Source organism: Lynx canadensis, chromosome A1, assembly GCF_007474595.2.
Source record: "Lynx canadensis isolate LIC74 chromosome A1, mLynCan4.pri.v2, whole genome shotgun sequence".
In the NCBI taxonomy this organism is placed as follows: Eukaryota; Metazoa; Chordata; class Mammalia; order Carnivora; family Felidae; genus Lynx; species Lynx canadensis.
The window spans coordinates 67759980-67781210 of NC_044303.2; the positions used below are offsets into that span (position 1 = coordinate 67759980).

Sequence of the window (21231 nt, forward strand, 5' to 3'; positions counted from 1 at the left end):
TGCAAGATTCGCGAACGTTTCAAGGCCAATTAGCACACCACTGTGCCAATACTTTAAAATATAACTCCGTCATCTATATAAATTAGCACAGTCTCCACAAACGTTCCCCTGCTCTGTAGAGTACCTACTCACCAGGAGAACTGACCTTAGTGTCCTTTATAAATACTTGCAACATTAAGTAAAACTTAAAGCTATTAATAAAAACTGTCCTTTACCTGTAATTAATTTTGCCTTTGTAATGAGGCCACAAACTTTCCCTTCTTGTAACTAAGGGAAAGCACATATAAAACAACAACAATCCCCATTCATGAGCATTCAGAGAGCACTCACCATCCCATTCTTGGTCTCCAATCAGTGATGCAAGACAGAAAAAGGGGGGCGGGACAACTTTAATATCTGAACAGTTACTTATAGGTGTATATGAGATTAAGACGAGATATTAAAAGGTTTTCGATATGGCAATCTGCACATAGAAATTTAAGAAAAATACATATTTTCTTTTCTTTTGACGCATAAAAATTTTGATTACTTCATGCAAACAACCCAATACTAACCATGATTTTTCTAACCCAGTAGATCTGTGAAAGATGCTCTAATGTTTTATTTTTTTTTGACAAAGATAAGTTTGATCATTTCTAATTCCTATTTTTCTAATCATACTCATCATATGTGAAATTAGTGATTATTTTTCAATTTTGTGTTTTGCATTAGCCATGTATTACTTTCGTAATAAATAAAACCAATTACATGTATATTTTAAGAACTGAAACATGTGCCAACACAGCACACTGAATTCCTTTAAGAACAAACTTAAGGTACAGTAATAGAACTTCATTTCCATTCAGACTTACTTTAGTTTCCCGAAGAGAAATCCTTGAACTTCATTTGTTTCAATCCCATCCTCTACGGTAGCATTCGTCACTGCTATTTTGGAAACAAAACAATACAAAAACATTTTCAGACTGGAAAAGGGAGATGTAATAAAAAATTAGAGGAACGCGAGATTAGATTCCTTTTGTTTTACCTTGTTCTTCTTTCACGCATCAGCTCACTGATACATGCATGTGCACATGCTTTTATTTCTGACTGTGCTCTTTTTAAACAGGCTTGGATCGTTAAATATTTAACAAATGCTTTACAGATTATTTCACAGTCAAGTTCTATTTTATAACCAGAAGATAAGCCAAAGTGGCTGCAACAAATCCTGGGCTTAGCTCTTAAGCCAGGCAGGAGCGCCAAATCCTAACAAATATAAGCATGCATGCATGTTTCCAATGCCTTTAAAGATAATCAAGAAATCTTTAGGAAGACCCCAAACTCATGGCCTCAAAAAGTAAGGATATAACATTTTACAGTCATCTCTCCCTTTCCTTCTCCATTACTCACCAAATAATACAACATACAGGGCGGTAAATGGTACATGTAAAGGGTACTTGGGGTCACAAGAACTCGTGACCACCTACAGCATGGGGCTGCTTTCGGGGTGCACCAGTGCCCCTCAAGTACACTCCTCCCCTCTCTCTCTTCTGAAGGCCCGCACCTCAGGGCTATAGCTAAAAGCCCTGGGTGTTCGGATCTAGTCCTCCTTCTCCTCCCTTTTAGTCCCTCACCACACAAACATTTGCTGGCTGTTTGCTAAGACTCCTGCCACATACATACCAGGAAGAGAGACACAAAAGAAAGAAACTCCAGTTGGGGGAAAGGAGAGAGACAAATAGACAATTTTAAGGCACTGTGTAAAGTTTTCATGAAAGCAGCACACAACACATGGGATGTAGAAAGGAGAAAACCACCCTCGACAGAGACAACGGTAGGCAGCCGTCTCACAGGTACTAATGGATAGGAGTTTTAAAACATGCGTAGGCTTTGATGAAAGGAAAGTGGGAGAAGACGGAAGGTTTCAGGAAGAGGCAACAGCATATGCTAAGGGATAAAAGTACTCTATACAGGTCATAAAGGCTTCGCATGGAGCCAAACATGGAGGCATCCAGGGAACAGAAAATTATTCTGGATAGTAGTTTAGTGTTGCAGAACCAGAGGGTACAAATGAGAGGCTATGGGAGAGTGATAAGGCAGAAAGAGGCCGGAGTATGAAAGCTTTCTTTGCAACGCCATGGTACTGTAATTTATGAGGGAGGTTATGGGGAGCCACTAAGGGATTTTAACCAGTAGTATCACGAAGTCAGATTTTCAGCATAAGGCACTCAATCTGAAAGCACTGTCAAGAATATCCATTAATTTATATGGGGGAGGAGGGAGGGTCAAGTTACAGAAGGACAAAGATCAGAGAGAAGGCCAGTTAGAAGTCTGACACATGTACACAAAGGGAAAAAAATGAACTGAGTTAAATATGTAATATAGATCATTCATGTGATCACTGGAGTTTTAAATTTTTTTTCACCTAACATTTTTTAAATTATTTTTTTTCAATTTCCTTTTTTTTCACCTGACATTTTAAAGAAAACTCCACAAGCCCAAGGATAGCTAGAAAATGCCTGTTACTATTATAACTGTAAACTAAGATACTAAATTATAAAGCATTATAAGGCTATATATAAGCAATATAGAAATATATAAAATCTGACTATTACTTTTCCAGTAACTCTTTAACTGGTAGGACTTAACAGGAATACAGATCTTTATCTGAAGCACATTCAGGAGGAATGGCCAGAGAGAAGTCTGATCAGGGCAGGGCCTCCAGGACCAGATCCTGGATAGAAAAATAAAGTTGAAGCAGAAGCCACATCTGAGAGCCTATAAAAAAATGAATTAAAAACTCTTAACCAAGAATCAGGTATAAATAAATTTCAGATGAACCAGAGAAGAAAAGATTTTCCTAAGAATCTGAAAACTTATTCATCTTGTTCAGGTCTCCAGAGTCCTTCATCTGGGGCCTGCAGTTAGAATGCACAACCATGGACAGATATCAGTTTGTAGACACAAATCTAATCAATCTACTTCATCCAATGTAGCAATTCACAGGCCTCTCCTGTCTTACTTCAAGAACAGCATCATCATCCTAACTTTATTATGATTACTTGAGACCCTAAGACCATGTGTTGCCAATGACTTTCAGATTTAGTGAGATACTGATCCCCTGAGACACCCGGTCCCCATCCTGGAGGTGGCTGGGCACATCATGGGCCAGTCACCTCCAGTCATAACCAGCCTCGTTACCTCAGTGTGCCTCGCACATGTTACCATTTTTTATATGTTGCTGAAAATGGTTGGGAAGCCACTGGATAAAGGAAAATAATATGCTATTTCAAATTTCTAAAAAAGTTTTTGGGAGCACAATATTAAACATATTTCTTTCAGTTTAAAATTAAATTCTACAAAATAGAAGGAGAGATAAAAAGTTTCCCAGACAAACAAAAATTAAAGGAGTTTGTGACCACTAAACCAGCCCTGCAAGAAATAAGAAATTTTAAGGGGGACTCTCTGAGGGGAGAAAAGATGAAAAAATATATATATATATCTCAAAAGCAACAAAGATTAGAAAGGACCAGAGACCACCACCAGAAACTCCAACTCTACAAGCATCATAATGGCAATAAATTCTTATCTTTCAGTACTCACTCTAAACGTCAATGGACTCAATGCTTCAATCAAAAGACACAGGGTAACAGAATGGATCAGAAAACAAGACCCATCCGTATGCTATTTACAAGAGACCCACTTTAGACCTAAAGACACCTTCATATTGAAAATAAGGGGATGGAGAACCATCTATCATGCTAATGGTCAACAAAAGAAAGCTGGAGTAGCCATACTTATATCAGACAATCTAGACTTTAAAATAAAGACTGTAGCAAGAGATGCAGAAGGGCATTATATCATAATCAAGGGGTCTGTCCACCAAGAAGACCTAACAACTGTAAACATTTATGCGCCAAATGTGGAAGCACCCAAATATATGTTAATTAATCACAAACATAAAGAAACTCATCGATAGTAATACCGTAATAGTAGGAGACTTCAACACCCCACTCACAACAATGGACAGATCATCTAATCAAAAATTCAACAAGGAAACAATGGCTTTGAATGACATACTGGACCAGATGGACTTAACAGATATATTCAGAACATTTCATCCTAAAGCAGCAGAATATACATTCTTCTCCAGTGCACATGGAATGTTCTCCAGAACAGACCATATACTGGGACACAAATCAGCCCTAAGTACGTACAAAAAGATTGAGATCATACCGTGCATATTTTCAGACCACAACGCTATGAAACTCAAAATCAACCACAAGAAAAAACTGGGAAAGGTAACACATACTTGGAGACTGAAGAACATTCTACTAAAGAATGAATGGGCCAACCAAGCAGTTAAAGAGGAAATTAAAAAGTATGTGGAAGTCAATGAAAATGATAAAACAACAACCCTAAACCTCTGGGATGCAGCAAAGGCAGTCATAAGAGGGAAGTATATAGCAATCCAGGACTTCCTAAAGAAGGAAGAAAGATCTCAGATACACAACCTAACCTTACGCCTTAAGGAGCTGGGAAAAGAACAGCAAATAAAACCCCAAACCAACAGAAGACAGGAAATAATAAACAGTAGAGCAGAAACCAATGCTATCGAAACAAAACAACAAAAAGGAAACAAACAAAAAACCCCAGTAGAATAGTTCAATGAAACCAGAAGCTGGTTCTTTAAAAGAATTAACAAAATTAATAAATCACTAGCCAGTTTGATAAAAAAGAAAAATGGAAAGCCCCAAATAAAATCAAGAATGAAAAAGGAGAGATTACAACCAACACAGCAGAAATAATAATAAGAGAATATTATAAGCAATTATATGCCAGTAAAATGGGCAATCTGGAAGAAATGTACAAATTCCTAGAAACATATAAACTACCAAAACAAACAGGAAGAAATAGAAAATTTGAACAGACCTATCACCAGTAAAGAAATCGAATTAGTAATCAAAAATCTCCGAAAAAACAAGAGTCCAGGGCCAGGTGGCTTTCCAAGGGAATTCTACCAAACATTTAAGGAAGAGTTAACACCTATTCTCTTGAAGCTGTTCCAAAAAATAGAAATGGAAGGAAAAGTTCCAAACTCTTCTATGAAGCCAGTGTTACCTTGATTCCAAAACAAGACAAAGACCCCACTAAAAAAGGAGAACTATGGACCAATTTCCCTGATGGACATGAATGCAAAAATCCTCAACAAGATATTAGCCAACCGGCTCCAACAATACATTAAAAAAATTATTCACCACGACCAAGCGGGACTTATACCTGGGATGCAGGGCTGGTTCAATATCTGTAAAACAACTAATGCGATTCATCACATCAATAAAAGAAAGGACAAGAACCATATGATCCTCTCAATAGGTGCAGAGAAAGCATCTGACAAAATACAGCATCCTTTCTTGATAACAACCCTCAAGAAGGTAGGGATAGAAGGAGCATACCTCGAGATCATAAAAGCCATATATGAATGAGCCAATGCTAATATCATTCTCAATGGGGAAAAACAGAGCTTTTCCCCTAAGGACAGGAGCAAGACAGGGATGTCGACTCTCACCACGATTATTCAACATAGTATTGGAAGTCTTAGCCTCTGCAATCAGACAACACAAAGAAATAAAAGGCATCCAAGTCGGCCAGGAGGAGGTCAAACTTTCACTCTTCGCAGATGACATGATACTCTATATGGAAAACCCAAAAGATTCCACAAAAAGCTGCTAGAATTGATTCATGAATTCAGCAAAGTTGCAGGATAGAAAATCAACGCACAGAAATCAGTTGTATTCCTCTACACCAACAATGAAGCGACAGAAAGAGAAATCAAGGAATCGATCCCATTTACAGTTGCACAAAAAACCATAAAATACCTAGGAATAAATCTAACCAAAGAGGTGAAAAATCTATACACTGAAAACTATAGAAAGCTTATGAAAGAAGACACAAAAAAAAAAAAATGGAAAAAGATTCCATGCTCCTGGATAGGAAGAACACATATTGTTAAAATGTTGATACTACCCAAAGCAATCTCATTATTCAGTGCAATCCCTATCAAAGTAACACCAGCATTCTTCACAGAGCTAGAACAAATAATCCTAAAATCTGTATGGAACCTGAAAAGACCCCGAATAGCCAAAGTGATCTTGAAAAAGAAAACCAAAGCAGGAGGCATCACAATCCCAGACTTCAAGCTACACTACAAAGCTGTAATTACCAAGACAGTATGGTACTGGCACAAGAACAGACACTCAGATCAATGGAACAGAATAGAGAACCCAGAAATGGACCTAGAAACGTATGGCCAACTCATCTTTGACAAAGCAGGAAAGAATATCCAATGGAATAAAGACAGTCTCTTTAGCAAGTGGTGCTGGGAAAACTGGACAGCGACATGCGGAAGAACGAACCTGGGCCACTTTCTTACACCATACACAAAAATAAACTCAAAATGGATGAAAGACCTCAATGTAAGACAGGATGCCACCAAAATCCTTGAGAAGAAAGCAGGCAAAAACCTCTCTGACTTTGGCTGTGGCAACTTCTTACTCAACATGTCTCCAGAGGCAAAGGAAACAAAAGCAAAAATGAACTACTGGGACCTCATCAAAATAAAAAGCTTCTGCACAGTGAAGGAAACAATCAGCAAAACTAAAAGGCAACCGACAGAATGGGAGAAGATATTTGCAAATGACATATCAGATAAAGGGTTAGTATCCAAAATCTATAAAGAACTTATCAAACTCAACACCCAAAAAACAAATAATCCAGTGAAGAAATGGGCAAAAGACATGAATAGACACTTCTCCAAAGAAGACATGCAGATGGCCAACTGACACGTGAAAAAATGCTCATCATCACTCATCATCAGGGAAATACAAATCAAAACCACACTGAGATACCACCTCATACCTGTCAGAATGGCTAACATTAACAACTCAGGCAACAACAGATGTTGGCGAGGATGCGGAGAAAGAGGAGCTCTTTTGCATTGTTGGTGGGAATGCAAGCTGGTGCAGTCACTCTGGAAAACAGTATGGAGGTTCCTCAAAAAACTAAAAATAGAACTACCCTATGACCCAGCAATTACACTACTAGGCATTTCTCCACGGGATACAGGTGTGCTGTTTCAAAGGGACACATGCACCCCCATGTTTATAGCAGCACTATCAACAATAGCTAAAGTATGGAAAGAGCCCAGATGTCCATTGATGGATGAATGGATAAAGAAGATGTGGTGTGTATATATATACACACACACAATGGAGTATTACTCGGCAATCAAAAAGAATGAAATCTTGCCATTTGCAACTTCGTGGATGGAACTGGAGGGTATTATGCTAAGTGAAATTAGTCAGAGAAAGACACAAATGATATGACTTCACTCATATGAGGACTTTAAGAGACAAAACAGATGAACATAAGGGAAGAGAAGCAAAAATAATATAAAAACAGGGAGGGGGACAAAACAGAAGAGACTCATAAATATGGAGAACTGAGGGTTACTGGAGGGGTTGTGGGAGGGGGGCTGGGCTAAATGGGTAAGGGGCGCTAAGGAATCTACTTCTGAAATCATTGTTTCACTATATGCTAACTAATTTGGATGTAAATTTTTAAAAAAATTTAAAAATTCAAAAAATAATAAAATTAAATTAAATTAAACTCTAAACTAAGGAGAACATGTCTAACCCAAAAGATCAGAAGGATCGTGAGGCCCCGCTTTCACGGTTTGTGTTTGTACCAAAAATCAAGATCAAGCGAGCTTTTGCCCTTCTGCTCCACGGGAGGTTCCTGCCCTCCCTGAGCTCACCTTAGGACACCTGCATTACCGTTTGACAGGTGTAGTGCCCCAAACTCCCCTCAAATTATCATACATAAGACTATAGTCATTACATATTTAAAAGAACAAAGTTTGTAAGCCTCCAAGTTTTTATTCTATTCAAGTACAGAGAGTAAACTTACTTTTAACTTGAGTATCATCCAAAGCTTTGTATTCTGTACTCTTAATTGCTAGCTCCACACCGTAGCCAGATAAGTACATTTTCTGTGAGACTGGTTTCTGTTCAAACACATTTATTTTTTTAAAAAGAGAAAATACTGATTCAAACATCTTCTTTTAAATTCAATGTTTATTAGGACATTAGAGAAAATTATTAATATTGACTTTTTAAATCACTGAATTACTATTTGGGGGATATTTATACTCTCTCTAGACAGTTTATCAAGGACCCAGAATTTGGTTGATTACCACTTCTTTACTTTCTAAAAACTTCGCAATGACTCTAATGTTTTAATTTTTTTAAGTTTATTTATTTTGAGAGAGAGAGAGGGAGAAAGAGAGCTTGCGCACACAAGTAAGGGAGGGGCAGAGAGGAGGAGAGACAGAATCCCAAGCAAGCTCCGTGCCATCAGCACAGAGCCCAATGTGGGCTCAAAATCATGAACCGTGAAATCATCCCCCGAGCCAATATCAGGAGTCAGACGCTTAACTGACGCCACCCAGGCATCCCAAATGTTTTAATTACTCTTTACAAGAAAAAAAAAATCTGATCTTTTTCTGTTTGTGGTAACTTCCCCATTTCTCCCAAGAGTTAATTAACAGAGGCTCCAATACAATCAAGTTTCAATAAAACTGTACTCCTTTTGGTGAACGCCACAAGATTTCCTAAACCAGCAAATGCTGTTTGCTTGCTCGTTGTCTAGCTGTAGGACAACCAGAGTGGTGCCAAGAGCAAATACTGAAGAGTAGAGGCAAAAGACACGCAAGAAAATGCAGTGTCTTGAACAACTTGATTCCATTTTCTTCATGTTTTTAAATGATTAAAATACCCAATGCCACAAATGAGTATCTGTTCTTCAATGAGGGGCAACAATCGCTTCACATGGAGCTGTCTGAAGTAAGGGGCACATACAAAATACACTTGCAGAGACTGCCCCACCAAGGAAGAGAAGTCACCACATCTTTTCAAATAAGAAGATAGAAGAATTAGTTTCAGATATGCAGACAAGTATTTAACACTGCTGCACACATGACAATGTAACTTGCTAATTTCTCAGGCATGTGCTACAATGAAAGATAGCATGGGAAAACTGAATTGCTTCTAATTATGGTCATCTGAAAAAGTTAAAAATATTTTAAAGAGTTTTCAATTTCATACAGCACAATTTAAAAATGCATTCTGACTATCCACTAAAAAGGCAATCAGCTGGTAGAGAAGCAAATTGAAGCTCCAAGTCCATATACTTTGTTATAGTTCATAAAAGAAATGCAATTTCATGTAACCAATTTCCATTATCAATTCCAAATATTATTAGCTCCTTGGGAACAAAGATAAATGTTTATTAAATTCATATTTACTGTCTCCATTTGAAAATGTATTAATATAAAATTTGAATGGTAGTTTAGTAAGTTTGGGTTTGCAAACCAAAAATGCTCACAGACTAAATCAATTGGTGAGAAGAATCTTTCTTCATTTTTCTATTTCTTCTCTCCCCATAAAAAGGCATCTGTTTCAAAAGCAGCATAAATAAGTTCATTTTATTAGAATTACATGGACTAGATTTAAAACATAACTATTTTGAATGTACAATAGGTCATTCGTTAAAAAGAAAGCCATAATTTGATTCTACAAAGAGCCCAGATAGTTGGCTGGTATGATTTCATAGTATATTTAATGGCTGCATTTTCCAAAAAATAATTCGGGACACTGATTCTCAGTAGATGAGCGTACCTCCCTATAGTGTACATTAGTCACGTGGGGGACTTTTTTTTTTTTTTAATTCAAGTTAACATAGAGCATAGTCTTGGCTTCAGAGGTAGAACCCAGTGACTCATCTCTTATGTATCACACCCAGTGCTCATCCCTAAAAGTGCCCTCCTCAATGCCCATGACCCATCTAGCCCTTCGGCTGTTCCCTCGTCTCAGTTATGGTAGGTAATGCTGCCGTGAACACGAGAGCACAGAGATCTTCTCAAGTTAGTGCTTTCTTTCCTTTGAATGTTCACCCAGAAGCAGAAACGCTAGACCACATGGTCGTTCTTCTTAAAACTTTTTGAGGAACTCCAAGCTGTTTTCCATACTGGCTGCACTAATTTACACTCCCATCAACAGTGCAAAAGGGCTCCCTTTTCTCCATATCCTCTCACACTTGTCTTTTTGAGACCTTTTCATGTACATGTGGCCATCTGTAGGTCTCGTTTGAAAAAATACCTATTCAGGTCCTTTGCCCAATTTTTAATCAGATTGTTTTTTTGATACTGAGTTGTAGGAGTTCCTTATATATTTTGGATATTAACCCCTCCTTACATAAATGATTTATAAATATTTTCTCCCATTCCAGCCATTACCTTTGGTTTTGTTAATGGTTTCCTTTGCCGTGCAGAGGCTTAATTTAGTTTGATGTAGACCCACTTCATTTTTTCTTTTCTTTTTAATTTTGTTGTTCTTTATTTTTACTTTTGTTGCCTTTGCTTTTGATGTCAAATCCAAAAAAAATCACTGCCAAGACCACCGTCAAGGCGCTTTTTTCTTAGGTTTTCTTCTAGGACTTTTACAGTTTCGTTTTTTTTAAGTTTATTTTTATTTTGAGAGAGAAAGCGGGCAGGGGAGGGGAAGAGAGAGAGGGAGAATCCCAAGGCTCTGTGCTGTCAACATGGAGGAGGCTAAGGCAGGGCTCAAACCCATGAACTATGAGATCATGATCTGAGCTGAAATCAAGAGTCAGATGTTAACTGTCTGAGCCACTGTGGCACCCTCATGCTTTCACATTTTACGTTTAAATTTTAAATACATTTTAAGTTAATTTTTTTGAGTGTTATAAGATAGGGGACCAGTTCCATTCATTTGCATGTGGTTATCTAGTTTTTCCAGCATCGTTTAACTGAGTAGGCTTGGATCCCCTGCTGAATATTAGTTGACTATACACGTATGGGTTTATTTCTTGGTTCTCTATTCTGTTACACTGGTCCATGCGTTCTTATTCCAATACCACACTGTTTTAATACTACAGTTTTGTAATATAGTTTGAAATCAGGACATATGGTGCCTCTAGCTTTGTTCTTCTTTCTCAAGACTGCTTTAGATTTTAAAGCTGCTGCAATTAAAATGTTATATTTGTGTAGAATAGACATATATATTACTGGAACAGAGTCTAAAAACATACATGCCTGTAAGAAAACTTGGTATGTGATGGCTTAGAATAAAGACTTAACTGTTCAATAAATCATGTGGGAGCCAATACTCTTCTATATGGAAAAATTAGAATTCTATCTCTACCTTACAGCATATTCAAATACATTCTAGAGGGATTAAAGACCAAAACATAAAGGATGGCATTTTGTCACAAGAAAATATAGGAGAATGTCCTTATGACACCGCAAAGGAAACCATTAAAGAAAAGGTGGATAAGTCTGATTAAATCTCTATACTTGTGCTGAACCAAAGATGTCGTAATTTTTTTTAATACTAGAAATATACTAGAAGATGTTTGCAAGCTATGGAAGATTAGTATTCAGAATATATTTGTTAAAATCTGTATATGAGAAAAAGAAAAACCCAAAAAATCTAAGATAAAAATAGGTGAAGAATATGGATAGGCAATTAACAAGTGTATCTGCAATGCTTTTATTACTTTATACATTATTATGCAAGTAATTATATATTTCAATATAAAACACTCTTTCCGTGTTGGGCATATAGCAGTAAAATAAGAAAAGTCCTTCTAATGGTCATTATATTCTAGTAAATATGTGTGAGTTTGGTTGTGTGGGGTGGAGGGGATGGATAGTGCAGAGGTATAAAAGAAAACTTGAGATATAGCAATGAGTGCTACAAGGTCATTAGACCACAATAATGTGATAAAAGTGTGAGAGCAATGAGAAGTTGAAAAGGTGGGAACACATTTGGCCAAAAACTTGAACAAAGAAATAGTCACCTGTCCAAAGACATAGTTAAGAGCATTTCTGTATCCGGGTTCACATGATATATATAATCAGTATTATCAATTAGATTTTCTCGAAGTAATATTTTCATTAAAAATAACTATGAATCCTAGCAAATATTATATGCATTATGGTTTTGGTTTTTATCCAAGCTTTAAATCTGTTTCAGATTTAAGAAGAAAGGAATCTGAAAAGAAATATCAACAGGATAATTCCAGAAAAGGATAGAGAATCCCAATATATTTTTCCACTAAAATTCACATTTGATAGTTGTATTAATTTTTTAAAATCTTTAGGGGTGCCTGGGTGGCTCAGTTGGTTAAGCATCAGACTATGAGTTTTGCCTCAGGTCATTATCTCATTGTTCAGGAGTTCAAGGCCCACATTGGGACTGCACTGACAGAGAGGAGCCTGCTTGGGATTCTCTCTCTTCTCTGTCCCTTCCCTGCTCTCATGAGCTCTCTCTTTCAAAATAAATAATTTAAAACATTTTTTTAAAATCTTTAACCGTTCAGGAAGAAATCATGTAAAATCTGGTGAGGAAATTATTAAACAGGTTTTTTTATAGCCAAAATAATCTCGGATAAAACTGTACCTGAATATAATGTCGAAGAACATATAGGATTTCCCCATTTTTTGCTTTTTCAGACAATACTGGGTGAAATTTACCAAATGCTCTGGTACCCATTTCAGCATAGAGTATAATCACTGGTAAGTTCTCTTTGTTTGTAGGAAATTTATGATCTCCTTTAAATAGATAAGGTCTGGGCCTAAAATGAAAACAAAACACAAACTTTTAAAAAAGTCAAAGAACATATGGGAAATACATCATGACCTTTTATAATTTCTGCTTATCAAATAACTTACAGATAAAATATACACACGTTTCGTGTGTGTATGTATGTGTGTGTGTGTGTGTGTGTGTGTGTGTGTGTGTGTATCACCAAAAAGAGTTTAACCTTCCTGTGGTAAATTTTCATTTACCACAGTTAACATAGTAACTACTATGGGAGAATTAAAAAATGTAAACAAAATATACCTGCAAAATAACTTTACTCATACACAAAACAATACACACATAAGACAGAATACAATATAAACATGCTGCAGAATTTTATGGATATATGTCAATAACTGAGAAAGAATACATCTAATATATGAAATCAGAGGGAATCAATAGAAAGTGGCTTCTACTAAAGACAGAAAAGAAACCTGGTTAACCCAAAACTGAGTATTACGAATATTTTTAATGACGAAAGTTCACAATCTTTAAATAACATATAATGGCAATATATTTTTCAATGAAATAAAATCTATATTTTGTTCAATTAGAAGAGTATATAATTTTTCATAGCTCGTGTTTCCTGAAAATGGGTTCCAAATATTTAAAAAACAAAGGCACTATATCAAAGATTATCAGTACTTAATAACAACTCATTAAACCCTCAAGGATAATCAGAGAAATACTATAGTCCAGCCCTATCATAAACAGACTTTGATATCTTTTAATTTTCCAGGCACTATGCTAGATTTTTTGTACATATTACATTCTATCTTCCCAACAATTCCTGTAGATAGTTACTATCATTTACTTAATACTTTAAAGGTTTCTGAGGCTCAGACAAGTTAAATATCCACAGCAAGATCAAACAGAAAGCCAAATTTCAACTCCTATCCATAAATAGGAATCCTAAAGCCACATCTTTTAACAATTATATAGGTAGAAAGAAAAAAGAGATACTGAACAACAAAGGTGTTGAGAAGTAACATTTAATGAATTCAGATCTATATAGCCTTTTAGTTATTTACTACCTTTAAAACACAAATACAAAGAAAAGGGGAGAGGGAAAGGGGGTATGAATAACAAAGCTACAGCATGCTAGTGAAAAGGCTGTCGGTTTTGAAATTAGGCAGAATTGGATTCAAGTTCTAATTTAACTACTTACTAGCTATGTGTCCCTGCACCAGTGATTTGATCTCTCTTGGGCTTATTTCTTTATCTGCTCAAGAGGAGGAATTCTTGCTACCGCCTAGGTAGCTTTACCAAAAGGACTTGCAAATCATCTAGCAGAGCATGAAGCACATGTGTGATGTTCAAGAAATGATCATTTTTCTCTCCGTCTAGCAAACCTCCATTTACTTAAACTATCGACCAAGAGTACCATCAAGGATCCACAGAACATCCAACCAAGTGTTGGACGTTATACCACCATTAATGATGAAAGTAGGGGGTATTTATCTATATAGTTATGATTATATAATCTTATTTCCAAAAAGACCTACAAGAACTTAATAGCACTGTTGATTATGGAGAGTTCTAGAAAACTGGAATAAATAAGAATCATATAATTTGCTGTATGTATATGTCGCATTATTCTAATTTTCAATGTTTAAACTTAATACATTGGGAACATGTCCTTTTAGTGTAAATAAACATAAAATGCATCAAAACAATAGAGACAAATACTACACTTAGATGAAAATACTGAATTGTTAGGTCATTTTCTTTTTTTTTTTTCCAAACGTTTATTTTATTTTTGGGACAGAGAGAGACAGAGCATGAACAGGGGAGGGGCAGAGAGAGAGGGAGACACAGAATCGGAAACAGGCTCCAGGCTCTGAGCCATCAGCCCAGAGCCTGACGCGGGGCTCGAACTCACAGACCGCGAGATCGTGACCTGGCTGAAGTCGGACGCTTAACCGACTGCGCCACCCAGGCGCCCCTGTTAGGTCATTTTCTATTGATTCCCTCAGGTTCCATACACTAGATACATATAGGATTCTTTTTCACTTATTGACATAACTATAAAATTTTACAGCATGTTTATATTACAATCTTATTATACGTTTATTATATTGTTTTGTATGTAAGGGAAGTTATTTTGTAGGCATATTTTCTTTACATTTTTTAATTCACCCACAGTAATTAACCTGCATAGTGTAAGAATGAAAATTCTCAATCAAAATTTAAAATGAAAATTGAATATTTTTATCAAGAGGTATAATCCTAGGGGTGCCTGGGTGGCTCAACTGGTTAAGCATCTGGCTTTGGCTGAGGTCACAATCTCAGGTTTTGTGAGTTCAAGCCCTGTGTCGGGCTCTGTGCTGACAGCTTGGAGCCTGGAGCCTGCTTCAGATTCTGTCTGTCTGTCTCTCTCTCTGTGTCCCTCCCCTGCTCACACTCTCTCTCTCTCAAAAATAAACACTAGAAAAACATTTTAAAAAGTATAATTTTAAATATGAAAAATTACAGAATATTCTATTACTTATTTGAGCTAAACAGAAATTGATAAAATCATCTAGTGATAACCATGGCCTGTTAGAGAAACATTTCTAAAATACTGATAAGAAATTTACAGACTTTCTACAACAAACTATGGTAAATAATTAATGTTTCAATTTTCTGGCATGGCTGGAAAATTGTACATGTATAAATTATACCTTCTAATAGAGAAATTCAAATTTCTATTTTGTTTAATTATTACAGAATAAGGCTTACCAATGAATATAAGTTTACTTTTACATTTTAAAAATGACTAAAATACTATGTTCCTGGTTATTAGCTTAACTTTCTTTAAATCCAAATCACTCAAGTGCTCAATAAATCTAACAGAATGAAAACTTTCCACCAATTATTTGGCTTAAAGCATGTGAAATTTGTGGACTTCAGTATGGGGAATGGGGTTTACTTCAGGTGTATAAATGACCTGAGTTCAAGCATCTTTACACTGGTTTACAGAGGACTTTCACAGTATGTATGCACACTCATCAACATTCTTCTAATAAATTTCTTTTCAAGTTTTACACATTCATCTGTATTTATTAGCATTTAACATAAGATAGGATTTTACAAATATTACTGTTAATGTTTGGATATTTTAATTTTTTTTTTAAGTTTATTTTTGAGACAGAGAGAGACAGAGCATGAACGGGGGAGGGACAGAGAGAGGGAGACACAGAATGGGAAACAGACTCCAGGCTCTGAGCCATCAGCCCAGAGCCCCATGTGGGGCTCGAACTCACGGACCGCGAGATCATGACCTGAGATGAAGTCAGACGCTTAACCGACTGAGCCACCCAGGAGCCCCAATGTTTGGATATTTGAAACCTGAAATGAAATCTTATCCAAAGAAGAGCTGAATTCACAACATCTCTTCTGCAACAGATGTAGACAGATGAATACACAAAACAAGAAAACGGAATGAGTTGCTGTTTTTCGTAGGATCCTATTAATAAACACAAAAAAATACTAAACCCACACTTCACATTTAAAAAGTAAAAAGGAATCAAACTAGATGAAATTATTAGCATCATTTATTTTCACTGATACCTTGGAACTCAAATGGCACTAAGTCAAATGGACTGTCATGTAAAAAACTGATTTTTATCAAATCAGTACTATAGAAGTACATTTCATAATTTATACAGGATATCTTACATTTTAATATTAGTCTGAAAGATAATTCTTTCAAATAATTTGCTATTGTTAGTAATTGGAAAGACTGCTAATGAAACAATGCTCGTAGATAAATCTTTAGGCTGAAAATAAAAACTAGAAGAAAGGGAACAGATTTCCCAGAGACAAAGATCTCCCGACTGTAGATCCCCCCCACCCCAAATTCATGTATGAATATGAAGACTGGAAAAATTTCATCTGAATATTAATCATGCAATTCCCTGTACTTCTGTGCCCGGAGAAGCCTTGGTTTAGGCCATGTATGAAGACTGACGCTGCAGCTACGAGGTGCAAGTTTAACAATTTTGGAACTGGAGCGACATGTGCCACTTTTAAGTTTAATGTATTTGGGAAAAGTGGGCCCAGTTCCACTGGGGATGGGGATTGCTTTTTTGACCCTTTTATCGTCCCCAGTGAATATGTGCAGTGCCAGCAAAGATCAGGTAGATATATAAACTCCCTCGTACAGGTTGTAAGCGATGGAAGACCGACATTAGACTACATCCCATCTGTTCAAAAGAGGACATACTAGGCCCCTTGGGACTTATTCAGAGTTGGCTGAACCTGGAATCCTGTGGGCACGGCTGAGGCTAATCCTGCAGATGGACCTCATCCTGCCACTTGGAGTCCTGTTGACAGTAGCCTTAACTAAACACTTTAAGAGACAACAGAATTGCTCATAAAAATATGAGTTTGGTCAAGAATTTGCCAGGCCAAGGGATGGATTGTTGGGAGAGGCACTCTGCCAGGGCCCTTGACTGTCCTTCTGGCTATGTCAAGACTGACAGGCCATTTCTCAGGGTTCGCAGCAAGTAACTTTGAGGGGTATGTTAGCATCTCACTCTGGGACAAACAGCAGGTTGCTTACTGCTTGTTATAAGCGATAAAGCTCCCCCAGCTCTGTGTCCTTCAGCTGCGACCTACCCACTGCTTGTGTAGTATTCTTGTGGGTCCATTTTCACCCCGGGGTATGTGGAGCCAAGGGAACTGGTGCTAACCATATGCTAATGCATGGCCGTTGTGTCCATGAATAGTTCTTTGTTTCTGACCAGGAGCCTCCGGTCTTTGGCCAGAATCCATGAAACAGCCAGAGGCAAGCTTATCAGCTTGTAGGTAGGGCCAAATCAATTCCACAGCCTGAGAGAAGCTATTTATAGCATTAGGTTAACACACTTTTCTTTTTGTGAATTTTAGGCACATAATCCTTGGTTCAGGACACACTATCAATATTCATCCACAGTGGTTGTTTTGTTATTTAAGCAAATAACATACATATACATACATCTATATCTCTATCTATACACACACACATATACACATATATACACATACATATAAAGTATGTCGGTAACATACTTTTTCCCCTCTGTAGATGTTTCTCATCCCTAAATTTTCTTCAGTTTTCATTTTCTTTCATGTTTTCTGGGTTAGATTTTTAGTTTTTCTTTAAAGAAATGACTGATTAGTAACAACAGAAAAGGAAAAATTCTATTACCTTTGCATTCATGTTATTTTCTTTTGCCTTGAGCTAAACCCTTGGTTTATTTTTTCCATTTTTAAATCATAAAAACAAAAAATTAAAAACAGGAACTATGCTAAGTTAATTTTTGAGAGAGAGAGAGAGTGAGGGAGGGGCAGAGAGAGAAGGAGAAAGAGAATCCTAAACAGGCTCCATGTCATCAGTGTGGAACCTGAGACGGGGCTCAATCCCACGAACCACGAGATCATGACCTGAGCCAAACCCAAGAGTCAGATGCTGAACTGACCGAGTCACCCAGGTGCCACACCGTTCTTTCCTATGTGGCATTTTTATCATCCCAATTTCAAAAAAACAAGAGACAAAAAACCTCCTTAATAGTTTTATTTCCCTGTTGGGGGCAGGGAGGAAAAAAATCATACTTACCTAGGATGCCAAGGATTCCTGTCAACTTCTCTCAAACACATAAGCACGTTTTAATATAACATCTGTCAAATTCTAGGCCAGATCCACAGCACAGATCTTTGATCAGGAGGTAGGGAAAAAACAAATCATTCTACCTTTTTTTGGCTAGTACATTGTTATGTTTTAAGTGGTAAGCAGCTTAACTTGACTCAGACTAAAAGAATGGGTCTAACACCGTGTGTATCTACTCAGACTGGCAGATGGGAAGCTGTGATTTATTTTCGCAGCATACAGCCCCAAAGAGGGGTGCCTCTGCTTTGCCGGTTGGTAGTCCCCCAACTGGCAGACCAGACAGGTAGGCCTCTGGCAACAGCTCAAGAGTCAGTATAAATGTACCAAATTTCATCAAGGGGTCAGAGGTAGGAGGACTGCCTTGAACTCTGCCCACTGAATGAACACATCTGTTGTTGGTGTTACATAGCTGGGGCCTGACTGAACAGCAGCAGCAGACTGCCGACATCACCAGTTTTGGAGCACCTGGCGGGGGGCTCAGTCGGTTAAGCGTCCGACTTCGGCTCAGGTCATGATCTCGTGGTTCATGGGTTCGAGCCCCACATCAGGCTCTGTGCTGACAGCTCAGAGCCTGGAGCCTGCTTCAGATTCTTTGTCTCTATCTCTCTCTGACCCTCCCCTGCTCACATGCTGTCTCTCTCTCTCAAACATTTAAAAAAAAAAAAAAAAAAGATACAACCAGCTTTACCTTAGCTGAACAGACCAGTAACTTAGTCCAGGCATTAAGGAAACAACTGTGGACTGAGAGCTCCACTGAGCCAAGAAACTTCACTTGAGGTAGTGGAATGGGGCACATGGTTTGTCCCCAAGGGCAGCTACCACTTTTTCATGTAAATCTAAGATCATGCTAAGTCAAGACAACTATGCTCTTGAATATACCATTTTCAACTGACCAGAGAGACTTGTGGAGTCCATCTATCTCATTAGTCACTGAATCCTACTTGACCTATGCCAAAATGTAAACATCAGATGTCAGAGTCATGAGGCTTCCCTGGGTCAGGTCTTCAGGTTCAGTAAGAGCTCTTACTAAGAGCTGCTTTTGAAAAAGGGTTACACTTGATGGCTGAGTCAGGTAGGTGGCGCTGCTGTACTCGAAACTGCCTCTGGGAATTCCAGCAGCCACTCAGTTACTCAAGTTGGGATTGTAGTTCAACTTTCTCCCCCTGAGATTCTAGGTTATTCACCTGGGAACAGACAGTACATGTGGCAGTCCCCGAATGAGTATCTCCCTGGAGACTTCATGAGTATTCACCGTATAAACATATACAATATCAGTACCAGTTGCTATTCACTCATGGAAGCTACAACAATAAAACTTCACTGAATTGGTCTAGAGATCATTCTAAACTCTTGCCCATTGTGAACACCTTCGAAACCCCATCAGTTGAGTTTGGGTGCCTCTTCCTGGAGGAACACATATCAAGGAGTCGTGGCAGGGGCTACAGCAAGTTATCAGAAAACTGCTATCACCAAGCCAGGAACACAGAGAGTACAAAATGGCAGAGGGAGAGAGAGAGAGAGGAGCAGTAGGAAAAAAAAAGAAAAAGTGTCGAGCTTTTGTCTTCACCAAACCATGGGGACCTTGTCCTTCCTTTCCCGGAAAGCCATAGTCTGTCAACATCCTACCCTACTTCCAAAAATGGTCAAGAACTGGGGTGCCTGCATGGCTCAGTTGGTTAAGCGTCCAACTTCAACTCAGGTCATGATCTCACGGTTCATGAGTTCAAGCCCTGCATTGGGCTCTGTGCTGATGGCTCAGAGCCTAGAGCCTGCTTTGGATTCTGTGTGTCCCTCTCTCTCTCTGCCCCTCCCCTGTGAAATATGGATCTAAATGGATAGATACTACACAAATAGAGGGCATATGTTATAGCTGAAGGACACTAATTGGTGAACTACTATTTTATACCAAGCAGTAAAGAAGCCTGCTCTTCTTTCCAAAAGGAAAAAAATCACTTCATTCCTCCAGGTTGCCTGCTGTAAACACAACCCTGAGAAATGGCTCGAGTAAAGAGCCACTTTCTACTGGTCAGACCAAGAACATGCAAGGACTCAGAGGGCCCACTGCAGATCGCCTCTCCCAAATGCTTGATGCTAATATTTTTCTTAATCTTAATTTAACTTTACGTTTAATATTTAAATATTGAGTATTTAAGAAAATTATAAAGTCAGTCATCAAAAATTAAGAATGTTGAAAGTTACCAAAAATTATGCTTAAAAATGCACTAGGAAAAGAAAAAAATGCATGAGGGCTGACAATTTCCCAGTTAGTGTTATAAAGCTATAAAGGAATTGAAGATTCTGCCATTTGTGACAACAGAGATGGACCTAGTGGGTATTAAGTGAAATAAGAAAAAGACAAATACCATATGATTTCAGTTATATGTGGAATCTAAAAAACAAAAAAACCAGAAACAGATTGATAAATACACAGAACAAACTGGGGGCCACAGGAGAAGAGTAGGGAGGATGGGCAAAATAGGTGAAGGGGATGAAGAGGTTCAAACTTCTAGTTATAAAATAAGTCAGTCGTGGAGATGAAAAGTACAGCAGAAGGAATATAGCCAATAATGTTATAATAACGCTGTGTGGTGACAGAGGGTAACCACACTTCTCATGGTGAGCACTGCATGATGGACAGAATTGTTAAATTACCACGTGGTGCACCTGAAGTTAAAAGACAATGTTGTATATCAACTATACTTAAATAATAAAAACAGAACAAAATTCAGTGCTGGACCCTTAAAACACAGCACAGGGTACTTTCCACAGAAGCTAAGGGATCTAAAACTTGCAAAAGAGTACTAAACACCTGGATCAAACTCCTTTGAGAAATAAGTGGCTGTATTTTTAAAAAGGAATTGGTAATTTCTATGGTATACTTATTTTCAATGATATTTA

At 37.6% G+C, this 21231-nt stretch overlaps 1 protein-coding gene across 1 annotated transcript in view; it reads right to left on the bottom strand.

Annotated features, from left to right (window-relative positions):
• Positions 1 to 847: 847 nt before the first annotated feature.
• LOC116738137 (UDP-glucose:glycoprotein glucosyltransferase 2-like) overlaps positions 848 to 21231 on the bottom strand; it is a 37304-nt gene continuing 16920 nt past the window's right edge. The window contains exons 5-7 of the mRNA XM_032593626.1: positions 12519 to 12693; positions 7945 to 8041; positions 848 to 924 (exon numbers count right to left, since the gene is read on the bottom strand). Of these exons, the coding sequence (XP_032449517.1) occupies positions 848 to 924; positions 7945 to 8041; positions 12519 to 12693 (349 nt within the window). The remainder of the gene's footprint in view (positions 925 to 7944; positions 8042 to 12518; positions 12694 to 21231) is intronic.